The sequence below is a fragment of the Hippocampus comes genome, unplaced genomic scaffold (assembly GCF_001891065.2).
Source record: "Hippocampus comes isolate QL1 unplaced genomic scaffold, H_comes_QL1_v1.1 scaffold110, whole genome shotgun sequence".
Taxonomy (NCBI): Eukaryota; Metazoa; Chordata; class Actinopteri; order Syngnathiformes; family Syngnathidae; genus Hippocampus; species Hippocampus comes.
Genome location: NW_017805498.1, coordinates 871,693 through 891,410, shown reverse-complemented (window position 1 = coordinate 891,410; position 19,718 = coordinate 871,693). Strand labels below are relative to the sequence as shown.

Genomic DNA, 19,718 nt, shown 5'->3' with positions numbered 1-19,718 from the left:
GCTGGTGGTGGTGGTGTTATGGTGTGGGGAATATTTTCTTGGCACTCTTTGGGCCCCTTGGTACCAATTGAGCATCGTTGCAACGCCACAGACTACCTGAGTATTGTTGCTGACCATGTCCATCCCTTTATGACCACAATGTACCCAACTTCTGATGGCTACTTTCAGCAGGATAATGCACCATGTCATAAAGCTGGAATCATCTCAGACTGGTTTCTTGAACATGACAATGAGTTCACTGTACTCAAATGGCCTCCACAGTCACCAGATCTCAATCCAATAGAGCATCTTTGGGATGTGGTGGAACAGGAGATTTGCATCATGGATGTGCAGTCGACAAATCTGCGCCAACTGTGGGATGCCATCATGTCAATATGGACCAAACTCTCTGAGGAATGCTTCCAGCACCTTGTTGAATCTATGCCACGAAGAATTGAGGCAGTTCTGAAGGCAAAAGGGGGTCCAACCCGTTACTAGCATGGTGTACCTAATAAAGTGGCCGGTGAGGGTAGTGTCCAATGTGTGTAGAGTGTATACTGTCTTGTCTTGTATGTAATTGTCCTAATTATGTTGTGCTGTGTATGTTTTTTGCTCAATGTATGTAGCAGCACAGAGGGACTGTCCTCCGAGACAAGTTTCTCCTATGGGAGACCTAATAAAAAGTTAAATCAAATCAAATCAAATCACATCACACCAGCAGTGCGCTCCGCTCAAATCTCTGCCGCACCAGAAGCCCACTCAGGCCATTAGTCGAGTCTGATTAACTGCACCCTTTGTTAGTTTTTGCCAAATATAGAAACCGCATTCACCCCTGATTTTAATGGAATGGACGAACATGTACAAGAACGGTAAAAGATACCTGATGACTACATTCAGAGCCTCATGCTCCACAACGACCGACTGCACTTCCCCTTTGCTCCAAACGCTCTCCAGCATGCTCAGTATACATGGCACCTGAGCAGATTGATCACAAAATGAGTACGGTGCCTCATGAGAAAGGACCGTCATTGTTTGTGTCCGTGCTAACCTTTTTGCCCACCATAGCGGCAGGGAAGTTCTGTTTGGAGATGACCCATAAGGCTCTGGTGCAAGTGTTCTTCTCCGGCGATTTGGCCACAAGGGAGCAAAGTGCGGAGAGCATTTCTGTGGTGAACGTTTCTGGAAAACAGGAATAAACAATACAGCGGTGCCTTTACTTACACTTTTAACTTGTTCCGTGACCACATCCTAACTAAAAACACTTGTATCTCAAATTAGATTTCCCGACTGAAATGACTGCCAGAGGCATATTTTTCAATTTTCTTTTCATACTCCACACCTTCAATCCCAGGTACTTATTGATATTTTTTCCTTTGTTTATGAAAAGTTAAGGGTTTAAAAAAAGGTCTGAAAATGGCTGACACTGAATTAGTTGAGGATGATTAGGGTAACAATTTTTAAAAACTGAATGCATGTTTTACCAAGTAAAAACTAAACATACCAGACACTCCAGAGACAACGTGCGAATGATAGACACAAAAGCCCAAAGCTTGTAGAGCGGCTTGGCTCAGCTCAGCATGCTGACTGCTTACATGACTCTGTCAATAACACCAAGTGGCAGCAGTTCACTAACAAGCGTAGCTGTCGAAGGAGAGCTTTCCGGCTTTAAAATAAAGACTTACCAAGATGGCATTACCCAAGCGAGAAAAGTGCTTTGTCACGGCAGGAAGAAACTGGCGGCCTTCCTCTCCACTGAGCCGACTAAAGTAAATAAAGAAATGCAAATGAAATAAAACCCACATAAATATATGTATTAAAAAAGGAAAGAAAACAAAAGTGGAAAGAGAATCGATGAACAAGAAATCGGCGAGACCTACTTGGCAATGGTGAGGTAGGCGTCAGTCTGCTCAGGGCATCCAGCGGCGCTGTCCTCTAGACACTCCAGCAAGGGGACGATGCTGAAGTTGTTCGGAGGCTCCGCCGACGCCATCATCGTTAATTGCTGCACAGCCTTCATGAAGAGAATGGGGGTTGGGGGAGGAGGGCAGGGGGAATACTTATTTTGTAACAAACTAAAATGAGATGTTTTGCTATTTCATGTTTTTATGATGTCATAAACCGGTGTTGCCAGTGAAAGTAAAAAGGAAAATGTTTTATGTTTGCCATCCTTGATAACTTGTGTAGATGCACTTCCGAAAGGCTACAACCACTTTGTTACGGGGTGAAGGTCCTCCCAAATTTAATGTTTAGTTGTCATGAAAGGATCTTTGAATGCTGACTGTATTTTAGGGCTAGATGATTAATCAAAATTTCAATCGGGATTTTGATTTGGGCTTCTCTTCAAAATGTCAGAATTCATCCCAAAAAACGATTCATGTGCAAAACGGTGCGATGCATTTACAAGTTCCCGATGTAAAAGGATCATTTGATTATAAACTCTTTCTACCTAAAATGACTGCAGTCACTTAACCAAGATTTGCAGTGTGATGAGGCACACACAGAATCATTTAATATAATAATATAGTGCAGTATATAATTGTTCAAATGTGGAAAGATTTTCAAACAAAATATAAAAGCAGAAAACAGCGTCAAGGATGCATTAATCAGTGAGTGTCAATAATGCCTCCAATTTTTTAGAAGTCAATCTGTGCACATTCTGGTGACTTTAGATGGGTACAAGGCTCTCTATAACACAAAACTATTGAAACTATAGTCCGCATTAGGTGGTATAAAATCATTTAAAGAAAATGTGTAGTAAAACATTGAATTCTTTTAATCCGCAATTTTAAAAAAACACTGAACATGAAAACATCAACATTACAGTAATTGGGGAAACAAATTTCATTTATTAAGCATATATTTCTATTAGAATTTTACTTCTTTGGCTTTTTAGGACTGAAAGGAAAAGCCTTAAGCATGGCCATGTTTTTTTCCCCCCTGAAATGCATGCTAATTGAGTAGTGTCATTCTTTCTAGCAGTGTCTTGAGCCTCTGGTTGGATGCGTGGATCTGAATGAAGTCGTGGTAACCTAATTCACGACCCGATCAGAACCGTGAATTTCTTGATCCGTTGCAACATTAATTGTCTAAGCATTCATCTCCATGTCAATGCCTCGCCAATGTAATGTGTCGCAGGACAATTATTTAGTTTTACTTGAGAGTGGTTAACATTTTCACACCTGTGTAAGCAACAACACTGTTATTTTTTTGTTGTCAGAAATACTAAATCAAAACAAATTTTCATCATCAAGGTAATTTTGGATCACGGATGGAATTCCATTTCAAGTCAAAGTGTCCAACTCTGATTTAATGTCAATATCTAATTTCACAATTTCAACGTACATTTCAAGTGGCACCCATGCTGTCTGTGTTTAGGCTGACAGACCACACAACATAATCGGCATGGGCAGTCGTTTAAGGTCGAAACTCCACAAGTATCAACACAAGGCAGTGACAAATGATCCAGAAATAGACAACGATAAATTAATATTCTGAATATTAAACGGTGCATATTGTTCAGTTGGCCTGGACTGGCTCTTGCCCCCTCTTAATTAAAATGACAATAACCTCAACACTACATCACTGGTTGGTATTGGCTATTTCCCTTATTTAAAGGACCACATAAAACCACAAATAAATCACATACATCAGAGTAAAATGTGAAGATGCCTTCACGATATCCAGCGCTGTAAACAAAGTAATATCAATCTGATATGATCGACACAAAACATTTTGTGCGGGTCCATGTATGTATGTATGTATGTATGTATGTATGTATGTGTCACTAATTTCCCCTCATCGTAAAATGGATTACAAATTTGCAGCGACCTGGCGCACTTGAATTTTGAGATTTGCGACAAAACTAAAAGTTAATTAGCTCGCGCAAGTTAGCACAGCTAGCAAGAACGCAACAAACATGCGCCAGATTGACGAACAACTACAGCTGGCTTACCTACACGTGTTTTATAGAACACGAACGTACACCAAATAAGAAAAAAAAAAACAACACATTACAACACGACACAAAATTATACAAAACAACACGGGTACATACGCCACACACGGAGCACAGAACCGCCGCGCAGCTCGGGCTCCTAAAGCGAAGTTAGCCGCAGAAATGACGCACCGCCAAAAGCAGCAAGGACAGCAGCCGACCGCTTCGAGATTTCAGCGCCCAATGTGCTTCAAGTGTCGGCTTGTTTTGTTAAACGACACTCGGTCTGCTCTTTCGTATAAATTACACACCGCGTTGTTGTCCTACTGTCCCGCGAAATAGCTGGCGCCAAAGCACCACGCATACGTCAAAATTACCTTTGACCCCTGTATGTCACATCCTGTTCCACCTCCGAGGAGGATCAGGCTGCGTTTCCAGTGCAATAAAATCAACCTTTTTTTGTTTCCCCTTCCAATGCTATTTATTCATTTATCATCGTACAGTTGTATCACAGTTTACAATACATTATATATTTTATTCATTTCATAAATTGGGAATAACATAGAAGTCTTGACGTCAAAGAGGTACTCACTAGTGTTTAAACAGCATTTGTATTTAGCAGAAATATGTGTTTAATACTCCGGATGCAATTATTATTGATCTTGGTCAGTGGAAATAGTCAGTATAGTTCTGTGACAACGCAGATGCATTCATGGCAAAGTACTGTAACTGGAAGCCCCCTGCAGTGACTGAAGCATCCGAGAGGAACTTCAGCGTCATCACGTTTCCTGGAAAGAAAAAATTCACAAGACAAATGGTATTCATTTTCTTCACCCATCCTTAATTTTTTTCCAACATCTTACCCTTTTTTGGGTCATCCCAATTGCATTGTTCACATTGGCCAATTTAGACTCTACCAAAATGTTTTTTTGTTGATTTTTTTTTGGAGGAACGAGTACCCATAGAAAATTCATACAGGAAAATGAAGCTTAATGCAAATCCACACAGGAAGACCATACGTGAAAATTCAACTCTGAACCTTAAAATTCTGAGTAGACGTGGTAACCACCCGTCTACGGTGTCGCCTGTTTCTTTTTGTTTTGTTTGGAAATCCAGTAAACTAATAGTGGCTCACCTGTGCTGATTATGTCTTGGGGTAGATAATCACCACAAAATCTGGGGGAAAAAAACGTTTAAAGGTGATTTGATGTAACTGTGTTGGAGGTCAGGTGACTTTGGGCACCCCAGTGATCCCTCACCTTCCAGCAAAGCCGGACACATCGTCATAACTGTCATACACTTCTAGGTAGTCAGCCAAGCAGGCCGTGTCATCCTCCACATCAAACTCTACAAAATGGAGGAGGATCTTCTGGCCAAAACGAGCTCTGATGTGCCAGTAGCAGATCTGGTCATCCTGGTATTTGTCTGGAAAACCAGGAGACTGGATGAATCTCTGCTGGTCAGTCAGAATGCCGCCACACTCTTTGGCTGGAAGACACATAAGATAATAATGATTGGACACTGCTTAAAATGACAAACCATGCCTTTGATTAAGGTCTTTTAAGCATTTAAAAATCTAGTTCACTGTCAGTAATTTTAGAAAGCTACTTTTCATTTGATTTATGATGCTTTTTAAATGGGGGAGGCACAGTGTTCAATTGGTTAGCACGTCTGCCTCACAGGAATGCAGAGTTCGATTCCGGCTCCGGCTGTTCTGAGTGGAGTTGTCATGTTATTCCCATGCCTGCGTGGGTTTTCTCCGGGTACTCCGGTTTACTTCCACATTCCTTTCACATGCCATGCAAAACTCAAAATTGTCCCTAGGTGTGATTGTGAGCGCGAATGGTTGTTTGTCTACGTGTGCCCTCCGAATGGCTAGCAACCAGTTCAGGATGTACCCCGCCTCATGCCCGAAGACAGCTGGGATGGGCTCCAGCAGACCCACGACCCTTGTGTGGGTAGGCGGATTAGAAAATGGATGGATGGATGTTCTTAATGTCTGTTCCTTTGGTAATTCTTAGGAAGCTACTTTTGTTCTCTTTGGTTTGCCTTTGAATGTCTTTAGTTGTTTGTTTGTAAATGCTTTTCAGTTGTTGTGCTTTTGGTTGTGTGAACCACATTGAGTTGTGTCTTAAATATGCTGTATGACTAATACTGCCTTGCCTTGCCTATGAATGTCATAACTTTGTAACGGTAACATTTTTGACGTACTGTTTTACATGCCCCCGCATGACCTGACAATTTGGTGGCTGAAAGTAGACTCAACTTAGACCAGCTCAAAGCAGATGTAAAACAACCACACCACCGAGTGGTATGAAGCATTTTTTTTCTCTTTTTGTGCTCTTTTAAATTTAAAAACTGCATTCTACTACACTGCAATGTCGATTTAGATTCAATTAATTTTTCAGCCTTACACAATGTCATATTGTGCCTTGGGCACATTATAAAGAAGTCCAAAAGAAATAAATATTCCTTTGATTGTCTGACGAACTGCTTAGCCACGATTGATTCTTTCTTCTCTCGAGCATTTTCGTGACAAATCCTCAAGACAGGCAGATGGTCGACAGTCATGACTACTTGAAACGCTCCTCTGTGGACATCTTATTCATGGATGCCGTCACGTCATGCAGGTTTAGCCTGGAGGTAAGAGCGATAAGTCACAGGGAGTAAACCAGATTGCGGTCTCCATTCCAGACTCTGTCGTCCCATCCTGGAGTGATTAAGCTCCTTTGTGTCGTCACTCGTGTTTGACATGGAGCATTGGTGGTCGGCAGAGCTTCAGACTGGATGACTGGTCTTTAAGTGTGGTTACTCCCAACCGCCACCATCATCATAATCATCATTATCATCACCACAGTCACCACAGTCACCTACCACTGGGAACCATGACAAAGCTTCACTTGCTCAATGATGCGAGACGATTTCAACATAATGCTGGATTTTGAGCTTCCATCTGATTTAGTGCAAGATGCAGGTTTTAAAAGCATATATATATATATATATATATATATATATATATATATATAAGAATATACTCAAACTAATTTTTAAGTTACTCTAATCAGGGGATTGATAACAAGAAAATGCTTACAATATCTCTTTTATTTATGACAAATGAGAATTTGAAATTTTGGTACAGATTTTAGCAATCGTCAAGGAAGTTGTCATCTTTGATTTGCTTTCGTGGGCCGCATAAAATGATGAGGCAGGCCAGATCTCATCGTCAACAATGAGTGGGCCAAAATATCTCCACAGAGATGTGAAAGACTCATTAAAGTTATCAAAATAAAACTCTTTATTTTGGTTGTTGCTGCCGAGGGTTTCCCAACCAGTTATTAGTTTTGAATTTTGTGTTTACTTGTGTTGTCTTCGGCTAACATTTAAATTTGTTTGACAGGGGGAAATATTTACGTGAGACAAAAAAAAAAAAAAAAAAGCAAAATCAGGAAGGGAGCAAGGATGTTTTCTACCGCTGTTAATCTGAATCATCAAGTGATATGACTCAAACTCCACTTTTGCAATATAGTCGAACAAAACGAACATACATGTTTTCGCTAAACATGTACGTTATTTAAACAGCAATTTATAGTCCTAAATCAAGGTTTGTTGACTATGGGAGGAAGCCTAACTGAAAGAAATGAAAGTAGAATATGCAACCCATCCGAAAAAAAAAAAAAATCTGCTTCTTTTGCTCAGTCCTACAGCAGGTGATTTCTACTGCCCACTGTTGGTAGCATCAAGAACTTAAGCAACCTACTCACTGGTTGGGTTGTAGCAGTACACATCCCATCTCTCGCTTTTGTTGATCCTGTAGCCGTAGTCGATGATGCCCACCTTTCCAAAGCCGCAGTTGGCACCAGCTTTTACGATGGGGTAGCCAACGCGCCCATGATCAAACCATCCTGCAGCGCACACATGGAAACCTGAACAAGAAAAATTCCAATGCGTCAAATTGCGTTATTCTTTCCTCCGTTCAACGGCCCACCATTTCCTCCGCCACACCCCCATTGACATGAACAAAGCCTCCTAATGACTACCATGAGACTTTTTTGGTGGGTTTGCTTGTTCTGGTTTCTCTTACTGGTGAGGTCAAGTGTTGCTGTTACAAAAAGCAGACCAATGCCAAAACAGGCCTGATAAATTGGAGACCTCCCGCTTAGATTGCTGAAGGGGAAAGTCTCCTGGAGCTGCTCACAGGTGATTAGTTGGGAGAGGTTGTGACCCCTGAGAGAAAAGAGGCTGGACTCAGTCCCAGTGCCATGAGTGCAGTGATGTCACCCAACCAAGATGGTGTTAACACCCTTTTACAATACACCGGGGATGTCATGCAACAGCAACCAAAGTGTCCAATGGAAATGAATTTTTCAAGCATTATTTTGCTCTGACCTCCAGCCCACAATAAATTGCAGTATATAATTGGAGGATATAATTGTTACGCTTGCTTATTGACTAAACATCTGTCAGAAAGGTGTTATTGTTCATTTCTTTGCAGTGAGCAAATTCAGTAGGGATGAAATAATTATTTCCCACTTAGGATGTACAAATTCTTCTGCATGATGGTGACGCATCTAATTGGAGGTAAATTAGAGTTAGAATCTAAACAAAGATGAATCCCAGATTCGGGTGTACATGTTTTCCAGACCTATTTGTCGAGCGGCCTCCAGCTCCTCATAAGTGGCCATCCTTCCTCCCTCGTACTTGCACATGGCTTTGGCCTCCTTGTACGTCAACTGATACCTCCCATTGCGAGACTCCCGGTGGTACACTCCAGCTGCTTGTTCTGTCAAAAGAAAGATCACCACAGCTGAAAACGTAATGTAACGTCATTAATCCATACCCTAATGGAAGATTTCCTCGAGCAAGCAAGCGCAGATTAACAAAATGGTGGTAAGGCAGAGGTCAATCATTGCCCTACAGGTCAATGAAAAAAATTGGCACACCCAAGCCACACCCACTAGATAATAGATGTACTGTACTCGATACCTGTATATAACAAAAATAAGGCAAGTAATGGGTGTGTTTTTGTCTACGTCATTGACAGTTTAGAGAAAAGGTCAGCAGCTCCGAGGACTACATGAATAGCCCGACATTCTGATTCCTTAAGACAAGTTCCCGGAGTGACCATTTGCAAATGTAACCACTTCCAGAGATTTATACAAATGACGTGTTGCTTATTGATATGCTGTTTCCTACCTTGTTAAATCATTGATTATCCTGAGTAATTTACATGATCGGTGTATTCACTAGATGGCCATTATTAATTACACTGCTCAACAAATTTTTACAAAATTAAAAAAAATGAGAAATGCATGTCAACTTTTCTCAATTTTTTTTCTGGATCTGCCCTATTTTTTTCTGTAGCTTATCGGTGTTTCATATTATTATTATTATTATTATTATTATTAATGTATTAGCAATGTAATTTGTCGAAAAAAAATGCAGGTGGCATGATCGACTGTGACGTGCATAGTGTAGATTTCTTTGTAATAGAATATTAAACAATTTTTTTGTGAATACTGTAAATAGTTAGAGTGCATATTGGTTAAGAACAACCCCGCCGGTCAAGAACTTATGTTGATCGATCAATCAGCCATAAAAGGCCCTGGTCAGGAATCACTTTACATACTTTTCCACAAAAATTGACCAATCACAATCGGTGGCCGATCGATCAGAGCACCCCTATTAATTACTGCACAAATAATTGCAATATATTTTGTAATATGATTATCTGTACCAAAAAAAAAAGTGTGCACTGTAAAATTTACTGGTAAGCATGTCTGCCTTGGAGTACAGAGGTCCAGGGTTCAAATCTGGACCTCCTGTGTGTTTGTTTGCAAGTTCTCCCAGTGCGTGTGAGTTTTCCTTGGGTTCTCCAGTTTCCTCCCACATTCCAAAAACATGCAAGGTAGGTTAAGCGAACACTCCATATTGACCCTAATTGTGATTGTGAGTGTGAATGTTTGTTTGTCTTTGTGTGCCTTGCATTGATTGCCTGGCAATCAGTTCAGGGTGTATGCCGCCTACTGCCCGAAGACAGCTGGGATAGGCTCCAGCATGCCCTTGACCCTCGTGAGAAAAATCGGTATAAATAATAGATGGATGGACGGTTTCTCCATTTTTTTCACAGTACAATTCTGGTAACCGTAGCTAGTGGCATTGAAAATGGAAGGATGGATGTACCAATCTTGCACACAAGCTCATGATACAAGCAGCAAAAAACCGAAGTAAAAAGCAACATTTTGAATTGCAAAGAACGAAGAGTCTTTTCTGCCGTTATGCTTTTTAGATATGATTTGAATGAGTGAGCTGTTGATCGTGGTGAGCAGAATGGCGTCAGCCGTCCGATTGGCTATTAGCAAGCAAAATGTTGTCTTTAGATTTGTTCCTGCTTGATTATGAATGTGTTGGGCATTTTTCTGTTTTCGGAAAACCTGACTGTGGTTGGTGATCAAGAATGATGGACGCATGCACGGCCATCCCTGGCCACCCCTCACTGAGCTGTTGGGTCACGCTGGCCACCCCGCTGAAAAATTTCTGGCTACGCCCCTGGCCTTCGACAACTTAAGATATAAGACAATTTGGAGCTTTCGATGAACTTGACTAGAAAAAAATGACAAGTTGAACCGAGAGCCTTCAGGAACAGGATTATTAAATGCACCAGCTTGGAAGTTCAATTCCTCCTTTCTGACAGATAAATGACATATCGAAGAAAGAAAAAAGAAATGGTCTCTTACTCTGTGTGGCCTTCACCAAGGGGAGTCTGATTCTGTTTTGGCTTCACGCATGCATGACTACAAGACATGCTGCTTACGATAAGCTAGCATAATATTGGCCCCTGTCAGTGACGTATCACCTAACATTAAGGCTGAAGCTTTTAGTCAGACATTTTTTTTCTTTGTTTAGTCATTCCGGAATTACCTTGCATGAGGTCACAGACTGGCACAGACGGCGCCTCCATTTTACTAGTTACTTCCAATCATGAAGTTAAGTGTCGCTTTGAAGATAGCCTCTCATGCTTGGCAACAAAAGCTAAAAAACGTCAAAGGTCAGAACATTCGGTGCACCTGCACAATATAAGATCTGTATTAAAGAAAAAAAAACATCTTTACCAAGATAATAATGGTCATTTCTGATTGAGACTATGAAATAGCAATTTAGTTGACTTACTGAAGTTCATTATTGTGGTTTTAACTGTTTGGGAACATAGCTTTTAATATTTTTCCTGTTTACGTGGTTAAATATGATAACAAATAAAACAGAAACAGAGCCATATGGTTAACAGTGCAATGGGCGCCCGACAAAGTTTCTTCACGTTCTTTTCAAAGTTTTTAACAAAAAAAAAACACAAAACCCACAAGACAAATCAAAACATATTTACCCAGCCATATGGAGTTGTGAAATATGCCGTTCCTGTAGCCCCATGCTTGCGCTTCTTTGAGAAGCAAGCTCAGCGTCCACAAGACAGCCAAAAGTCGCATGGTGCAAGCTGCTGGCCAGATGTGTGTGTATGAGGGAACCCCCTCAGCTTGGACTGCCGACCCCTATTTATGTGGCCCTTGGAGAGTAGGAAGGAGGAGAAATTAGATGATGATGAGGAGGAGGAGGAGGAGGAGGAGGAGGAGGAGGAGGAGGAGGAGAAGGGGAGTGACTTCAGCAACGGGTGATTGAATCTAAGTATCGCCACCCTTTGAAAAAGAGACGTTCAACTAATGTCATCATCAAGAACTTGTCATTCGTACTCACTTTAGCCTCATCACACTGTTGGACTACAAACATATTATGGTAGTTGAAGCCGCTCCCCAAAAAAAAAGTCACTAATAAAGTTAGATTATTACTATGAAGTCATTTCATACAGTAAAACCTGTGAAGTGGAACGCGATCTAGCTGGCGCTGGTTAACTTCTCACTTGTTTGAATTTCAAATCAAATTTCATGTTAAATTAGCTTGTCATTGTTCAATTAATTTGTAACCGTTGCCAGCATAAAACTTTTCCTTACTGTGCAAGTCATGTTTTTTCCTAACTGTGACGTAAGTGTGACAAAACTAAAGCAAAATGACTCGTCGAGTGGAGTGTTATGACATTGTGGGGTGGAAACATAAAAGAAAAGCAAAACACTTTCAATGAGATGACGTTTTACATGGTTGGAAGAAGACAATCTTGAACTTCACATTTTGGTTGACCTTTGAGGAAATGTATATGTGCTATCTTGTTCATTGTAGTGTATTAGGCCAAACAAAAAAGACTGTGTGTTTCCGGTAACATGAAATTTCAGCATAGGGTCGGTAGGTCAGACAAAGTTTTTTTTTTTAATCTCCCCCCCCCCCATCAAAAATTTAAACAAAATAACCATAAAACATAAAACAAGAAGACATTGAACACGCCTCTCCGCGGCCAGCGCCGCTGCCACCTATTTAGTTTTCTCCCCGCTCCAGACTCGGGGGGCCGGGGGGCGGCCCCGGGCCTCTCCCCTGCCTCCGCCACCGTCCTCCTCCGCCCTCGATTTTTACTCGGCCCATGGTGTTCATCAAATAGTTTGTTGAATTTTTTTCAATACATCAATGGATGCTATTTTCTTAACATTATGGTGCGAGCATGCGACTGTAACACAGAAAACGCGGTTTAAACTATCGTCGGAGATCGCGGCTGCCGCCATGTTTCAATGTTGTTGACAGACGACAGGGCAAACGACGCACGCGCTCAATGTGAATAACCGCGAGAGTTTGCACCGATGTAAACCCTCTACACAAAAATGTAGAAGGTTGTTTGAAAAAAATGCCGACCGGAAAGTTTTTTTTCGACGTAGAAATTCTCGGTCGGTCGGGTTACCGGAAACATACTACTTTTTTTTCTACGCCTTATGACCACCGTAGTCAAATTTTGAGTTGTGCATTGTTAGTGTAGAAGCACGTTGTGCCGCAACTGTATTACTACTGGAAGAGATGTGACAAAATTAAAAGCAAAAGGAAGATGACATCTAGTTCCTTCAGTGTAATAGTTTTTCAGTTTGAATATTCCAAATCCCGCAAAGCAGAGAGAATGCAGGTTTGAACACAGTTGTTTGAAGGTTTATAAATGATACAAACATCTATGCTACGACTCATACAGTATGTGGTTTCACATTGTATGTTAGCATTAACCTATCGTATGCTCGTTAGATTGAATTATCTGTTGAACATTTTGGTGTTTGAATATAAAATGTGTAGTTGTCTTTTGATTTTTCTGTCAGGTTTACAGTAAACCTTGAGTGACATTAAAGCAGATTGAATGAATGAGAAGTACTTATAAAAATGTCTTATGTAATTCTGTAGTGCACTGGTGTCAAAGTCAGGGCGAGTGGGCCAGATCCGTCCCACCACATCATTTTATGTGGCAACCTAAAGAAAATAATGTGTATCAACTCGCATGATCCTTGCTAAAATCTGTACAGCAATGTCAAATTGTCATGTGTAATAAATGATGTCGACATTTTGCAATAATTTTGTAACCCTGTTTACACTCATTCCAACAATAATGGAACAAACAACAAAACAATAGCTGTTTTTAAAGACACTTCACAAGGAAGCAGTGACAGCTCCGATGAAGGCTGAAGTGACACCCGAAACTATCAGCCAGGTAAGAGTTGAAGAGAAACTTCACCAAAAATAGACCATTGCCTGGAAAAAAAAGAAACTTTAAACCTAATTTAACAAACAAATAGTTGAGTGATTTCAAAACTAGTAATCCATCAATTGGTTGTGTACAAGTTAGGCGAAGGGATGATTAAACATTTATTCGCTTTCACTGTCGTAACGGCCCGTCAAGGGAAAACGTATCTCCAAAGTGGCCCGCGACAGAAATTAGTTTTACACCCCTGCTGTAGAGTGTGTTTAAAGCAGATGAGGGGGGTAAAAACAAATTGAAAAGCTTTCATATGATTTCGTCGAAACAGAGATTTTCACCTATTGCGGGCATGTCTGCATATTGCCTACGAAAATACATCCCAAAAAAGATTTGACATGAGAATTGAGGCAATAAGTGTAGGACAACGTGATTACGATGGCGGGTGAGGGCACCTTCCCTCACTCCCCAGACAAATGTCATAGCCGCAGGTCAAACAAAGCAGCTGTAAAACGTGCATCAAATGACTTCCAGATCTGGGAAAGGATGTGTGTGCCCGTCTCATTCCTCAGCACGTCTCTCCCTCTCGCCTTCCCGTCGAGCCCACACATGGAAAGTTGGACTCCGTCACTCCAAACACTTGCATTATAATGATAGAGTCATCGTTCATGGCTTTCTCATGACATTTCTTTGGGGTCTGCCGCTAGGTGTGTGTGTCATGTGTCATGAGTGAACTTTGAAAAAGTACTGATGTCATTTGTGACATCATGCTAACGAAACACATTAAATGAACACTTAGCAGAGGACTTATTGGGCACATGGCAGGGAGGATAACATACTGTATAGAAAAAAAAAAATAAAGCCAGCGGTGGCCAAGTTGTTTTTGGACGGTGGTGAGGTGACATTTTGGGGCTCTTGACAATGATGTAAAACCATCCACAGCAACATGAAACACACTGTTGGGTGACTTATAATATGCACTGCAGGGGATAGGAGTGGCTTTGACATGGTTGGGTGGCTGGAGAATAACACAAAACAGCAAACATCGTAATGGAAGATCTTTGTCTGATTCCCTCACGTTGCTCTCTGTGAGTCAAGTGTGTTAACTGTTACAGAAAATGGTTTGAAATTGCAATTGGCTGGCAACCAGTTCAGGGTGTACCCCGACTACGGCCCGAAGAGAGCTGGCATAGGCTCCAGCACGCCCGCTACCCTCGTGAGGATAAATGAGTTCGAAAATGGATGGATTGAAATTTCAAATAATTACTGTCAGAAGTGGCAAATGTACTCACACTCTGAACCCAAGTCGAAGTAGATACATGTTAAATTAAAAAAAAACTAAAAAAAAAAAACTCTGGCTCCTCTACGATGCTGCCGTCCCCAGGATCTCAACCATGGATGACTTTACCTGTCAGTATGTACGCCTTTTTGGCCATGCTAAGATGTTGAAAAATGTCACAATAATTTTGAAAAAGTCATGGGTACAAAGTACAGATCTCGGTTTTCAAATGCAGGGTTTACAAATAAAAAGTTGTCTTTGGACTTCATTACTGCCCACCACTGCTCTAATATACAATGAACACTGTGACATCCAATATACTGATGTTTTTGAATGTTGGTCAATACAATTTTTTGAATAAGAATGAATGGAAGAAGAAACTATCCATTCTTGGGTCAAAAAATTTAAGTCACCGTAAAAGCCCATTTCTCCATCCATCCATTTTCTAATCGGCTTATCCTCACAAGGGTCGCAGGGCATGCTGGAGCCTGTCCCAGCTGTCTTCGGGCAGTAGGCGGAGGACACCCTGAACTGGTTACCAGCCAATCGCAGGGCACATATAGACGAACAACCGTCTGCACTCACACTCACACCTAGGGACAATTTTGAGTGTTCCATTAGCCTGCCATGCCTGTTTTTGGAATGTGGGAGGAAACCGGAGTACCCGGAGAAAACCCACGCAGGCCTGGGAAGAACATGCAAACTCCACTCAGGGAGGCCGGAGCTGGAATTGAACCCGGTACCTCTGCACTGTGACGTCGACACGCTAAACCGTGAAAGTCACCATATAAAATGTTTTATATAAATGTTGACATCCTTATTTGTCAAATATAGGAAGTGTGTAATGTTGACCACCGGTGATGGGAGTCATAGGCGTGGCAAATAAGGAAATGGAAGGCGTGCAAAAGACGAGTGGATTTCTAAGTTTTTACTGTCATGATTCGTGGTGGTGGAAGACCCCAAAAAGCAGGCAGGAGTTCACAAGATGTATAATAAAACACTGAGAAAATAACATCCAAAAACAAAGTCCTGAAAATAAGAACCAAAAGTACTCAACAACAAAAAAAAAGAGCCCATGGCAGAAACAAAACCCAAACAGAAACACTCACCGAAAAAATGACTCGACACTGAGTGGTCGGCCAGGGAGTCGGTCCTTTTACCAGAAAACCTAATGACATGATGAGCAACAGGTGTGCTGCTGTAGGAGGAGCCCTGCAGTGCCACCTGTTGGTCACAAATAGATCCACGTGCCATTTACATTCAAAATCGATGCTGTCAAACTCATTTTCATCACCGGTCATTTTGAAGTTATGGTCTCGCACAGAGGGCTGGAATGACTGAAAATCATATTTATGCATAATCACCAAAATATATTGTACGCTATCTACAGGGTTGCCCCTCACTGTAGATTTAATAACAAATTGAATTTGAAATTATAACTTGAAAACAGTGGTAATATTATTGTCCCATTTACATTAGCATGTTGAGAAGGGATTTGCTTAAAAAAAAAAAAAAAAAAAGTCCCGGCATCTGTTAAAGGTCTGAATTGGAAGACAGATTTTCCTTCAAACCCCAAATCAATTTCGCAAGACTTCTTAAGTTTTTTTTTTTTTTTTTTTGCGATAGGCTTCAGCACGCCCTGCAACCCTTGTGAGGATAAGCAGATTAGAAAATGGATGGATGCAATTTCAGATATTTTAAGTGCTTTTCAACTACGTCATTCTCATTTGAAGTAAATTGTTGTTAACGATGTTTGACCTTGACATCATGACTGTATTTAGAACATAATGAACAGTCTGGACAATATCGCAACTCGGTTGGCAGTGGGTGTGCTTTGTTTTGTTTTTCTTTTTGAGGGTGTGTTTGACTGTCTTGAAATGATGGGAAGACACACGTTTCTGGAAAAGAAAGACGAGTTTTACTGTCCAGGGTGGCCTTGCGGAATCCTCCCGTTGCACTTAACACATGGAAACAACTGGCTGCGATGGGGATGTTGAATAGTAGTCTTCTTTTTTTTTGTAAATGTAATTCATCCAGACTGTTCTGAATGACTGTCATGATGTAACAGTCATGCATAACCTGACTGCAGTTTATCCAGTAATCTCTTAAGACATTTTACAGTGAATAATATAACTGTAAAACCCCACCCTCCCTCCTTCCTATTAATAGTACTTCAATGCGTGACCTTTACATCAGGTCTTCAACTAAAAATGAACTGGGATTTTATAGAAGTCATTGCCAAATATTTTTAGAAAATTAAAAGGCAGGCTTTGCAGTGCTCTTTGTAAATAGCTATTGTGAACCAAACTAAATGTTTTTTCTTTGAAATTGTGGGCATTTGTTATTGAGTGTAGCTATGATGTCTAAAAATAACAGATCAATTCAGATGAAAGGGCAGGAGGGACATTTAAGCTTTTTGCTTCAGTGAGGCAGTCAGCATGTGGTCGGACTGGGCGTGAATTATGGTCGATAGCAGCTTTTGAATGAATGTGTATGTAACATTTAAATAAGATTATCTGAAAAGCCAAGTATCCAGGAAGGAATTTCGCCCCTATTCTGAATGTTTTGTATGCCTATCTCCTCCAACACATCTGATTTTAAGAATCTGGATCTTAGTGATAAGATGATCATTTGAATCAGGTGTATTGAAGTGGGGACTCATCTAAAACAGGATGGATAGGATCTCTCAATGACCGGAGGTGGCGAGCCCTGCCTTAAGGATTTCTTATTTGGCCTTGTAGACCTACAGGAAATTGACTTGAGTATGTAATGTCTGTTGTTTTGTGTCCACATTCTTTTGTTTGTTTTTCTATCTTGCAATTTTGAATGTGGCCTGCAAACTCTGCAAGATCACTCACCATCTGAACAGCCATCAGGTGTTCTTCTCATCCTCAATTCTAAATGAATTCAGGTAATGATCAAAACCCATCGTAAAAACATTTGTGGTCACAAGAAGTGCCTTATTGTTGAATATGTTAAGTTTTCGTGAAAGTACGAAATTTATTTTTGGTTCCCACACATACACACCTGACATTGACTGCCAGTATGGTCCACCGCGTGGAATTGTGGGATTATATTAGTATTTTTAGCACAAAGGAGTGCTCTATTGGGTGTTGAACATTTACCATTTTAGAAAATGTTACTTTAACAAAACGCTCCTCCTATGCTGGCCAGAAGTGCAAACGACCAGGCAACAGGGAGTTCCCCCGCGCTTCCAAGTCCTTCTTGTTGATGCTTTAGGCCTGAGGATTTCAGAACTTAATAGACACTGTTTTTAGTTTCCGTCAGATTACCCAATGGGAAACCACTGTATTTTGGGTTCCGTAAACGTTCATCATGGGAACACATTTTTCTATTTTGACTGATATGCATAATCATGGGTGTCATTAGGCCTATTTTAGGGAGGCTTCAGCCTCCCTAAAAATGTCTTTAGCCTCCCTAAATAATTTCATTGCATTATGTAAAAAAAAGTAGTATTTATTTTTCCTGTACTTTTGCTTATTTATTGCATCAAATTCAATGTAATGTGGCCATTTTAAATTATATTTCGATAACCTGCCATTATTGTGATGTTAAATCTCCCAGGTTTCCTGAACGCAACAGGTGTTGCGTTAGCATTTGACGTGTCTGTCACCATCGCCACATCAAATGCTAACGCAACAACTGACAGTTCATTGCCGAAAGTCAGGTTGAGTCGACAGCATGGATATTCGACAGTTTTTTAGAAAGGTAAATTAAGTATTCAATGCATCCATGCTGGTAAAACTAGTGACTATAGTCCGTTAAAATATCTCCAGTAACAGCAGAAACTGCACTGTAACAAGTGTTCACTTTTGGATAAATTAAGGTGGTGCTTCATAAAAATTAAGCAATATTTTATTCTTAAATACAGAAATAATCATTACACCAACTCTTTGAGGCAACACCTATTTTGAGATTTTGGCCTATATAAAAAAAATAAATAAATATAAAATAAATAAATTTATTTATTTTAGAGGAATCAGGCTAAAGACGCACAGAGAGTGAGCCGGGGGGAGCTCTGTTGGACAGGTGAGTCCATCAGATCTCAAGGCTAATTTTACTTGCAAGGCTGTTCCCAAAATGCAATCGGAGCTTACAGTAAGTATTGAGCAGCAAACTTGTGTTTTTCCAAAGTGATGAAGCTTTTGCATCTCATTGTACTAACTTAAATTGCATATCACGGCAGACATCTCAAAATACATAGTCTTCTGGGGGCTAAGCATATATTAATACATTTTGGTAGAGAGGAATATAGGACTACTGTCATATAGGTTATGTTATCGGGCATCCTTCTAATTCCCTTGAACAACCAAGATTGAACTTTTGAACTCTTTATAATTTCTATTATCTAGTCCAGTTAAAGTCCAGGGGGGGAAGCCCCATCATAGTAAAGAGGATACTAATTTGATGTGTGTAGTTCTTCATAGCCTCTTCATTTTGCTCTCAAAGTGCACGGAATTGATGGATTTTTAACAGAATGTAGAAAAATATTCTCCCGGGGGGGCATGCCCCCGGACCCCCCTAAAGGGGCTGTGTTCCTTTTGGGGCTAAGCCCCCCTTGTTCTTGAAACCTAGTGACGCCCCTGTGCATAATCAAGAATTCTGATACTCAAAAGTATAAGGCGTAGAAAAAAAAGTAGTGTGTTTCCGGTAACCCAACCGACCGAGAATTTCTACGTCGAAAAAAAAACTTTACGGTCGGCATTTTTTTCAAACAACCCTCTACATTTTTGTAGGTCCCAGACAATATTTTCAGGGACCGGCATTTAAGGTGTGGTGGAAATAATACAACAAAATAATATGGTATGAGCTGCATGAAAACTGTGGTGTTTCCGAGAGATAATAATAAACACAAGGAGCGTCTAATCTGGCCGCAACACTCCGATCGCTATGGCAATGTTTAATGC

General features: G+C 40.7%; 2 protein-coding genes across 8 annotated transcripts in view; both read right to left on the bottom strand.

The window, feature by feature from the left end:
• rif1 (replication timing regulatory factor 1) overlaps positions 1 to 4,309 on the bottom strand; it is a 32,889-nt gene extending 28,580 nt beyond the window's left edge. For 3 of the 6 annotated variants that reach the window (XM_019876913.1, XM_019876918.1, XM_019876917.1), the window contains exons 1-6: positions 4,106 to 4,284; positions 1,857 to 1,990; positions 1,662 to 1,740; positions 1,481 to 1,577; positions 1,028 to 1,158; positions 860 to 954 (exon numbers count right to left, since the gene is read on the bottom strand). In XM_019876913.1, the coding sequence (XP_019732472.1) occupies positions 860 to 954; positions 1,028 to 1,158; positions 1,481 to 1,577; positions 1,662 to 1,740; positions 1,857 to 1,972 (518 nt within the window). In that variant the 5' untranslated portion in view covers positions 1,973 to 1,990; positions 4,106 to 4,284. The other 3 variants (XM_019876916.1, XM_019876914.1, XM_019876915.1) reach the window with 3 other exon arrangements.
• A 69-nt stretch (positions 4,310 to 4,378) lies between these two features.
• On the bottom strand, positions 4,379 to 16,623 carry tnfaip6 (tumor necrosis factor, alpha-induced protein 6). 2 transcript variants are annotated; one of them, XM_019876919.1, is made up of 8 exons: positions 16,549 to 16,623; positions 15,900 to 16,014; positions 11,292 to 11,468; positions 8,556 to 8,693; positions 7,675 to 7,836; positions 5,173 to 5,401; positions 5,049 to 5,089; positions 4,379 to 4,701 (listed from the first exon to the last, which is right to left on the bottom strand). In XM_019876919.1, the coding sequence occupies exons 3-8, from the start codon at positions 11,389 to 11,391 to the stop codon at positions 4,580 to 4,582; spliced, it is 792 nt and encodes a 263-aa protein (XP_019732478.1). In that variant the 5' UTR covers positions 11,392 to 11,468; positions 15,900 to 16,014; positions 16,549 to 16,623; the 3' UTR covers positions 4,379 to 4,579. The 2 variants fall into 2 exon arrangements, with proteins under 2 accessions (XP_019732478.1, XP_019732479.1); XM_019876920.1 differs by lacking the exons at positions 11,292 to 11,468; positions 15,900 to 16,014; positions 16,549 to 16,623 and adding an exon at positions 10,832 to 11,261.
• Between the last annotated feature and the right edge of the window lie 3,095 nt (positions 16,624 to 19,718).

Excerpts from the sequence above, each read along its gene's own strand:
- tnfaip6 (XM_019876919.1), bottom strand. The coding sequence starts at position 11,391 with ATGCGACTTTTGGCTGTCTTGTGGACGCTGAGCTTGCTTCTCAAAGAA. Across the intron at positions 8,694-11,291 it reads TCACAACTCCATATGGCTGG|AACAAGCAGCTGGAGTGTAC; the intron begins GTAAATATGTTT and ends TTCTTTTGACAG. Across the intron at positions 5,090-5,172 it reads GTGTCCGGCTTTGCTGGAAG|ATTTTGTGGTGATTATCTAC; the intron begins GTGAGGGATCAC and ends TTTTTCCCCCAG.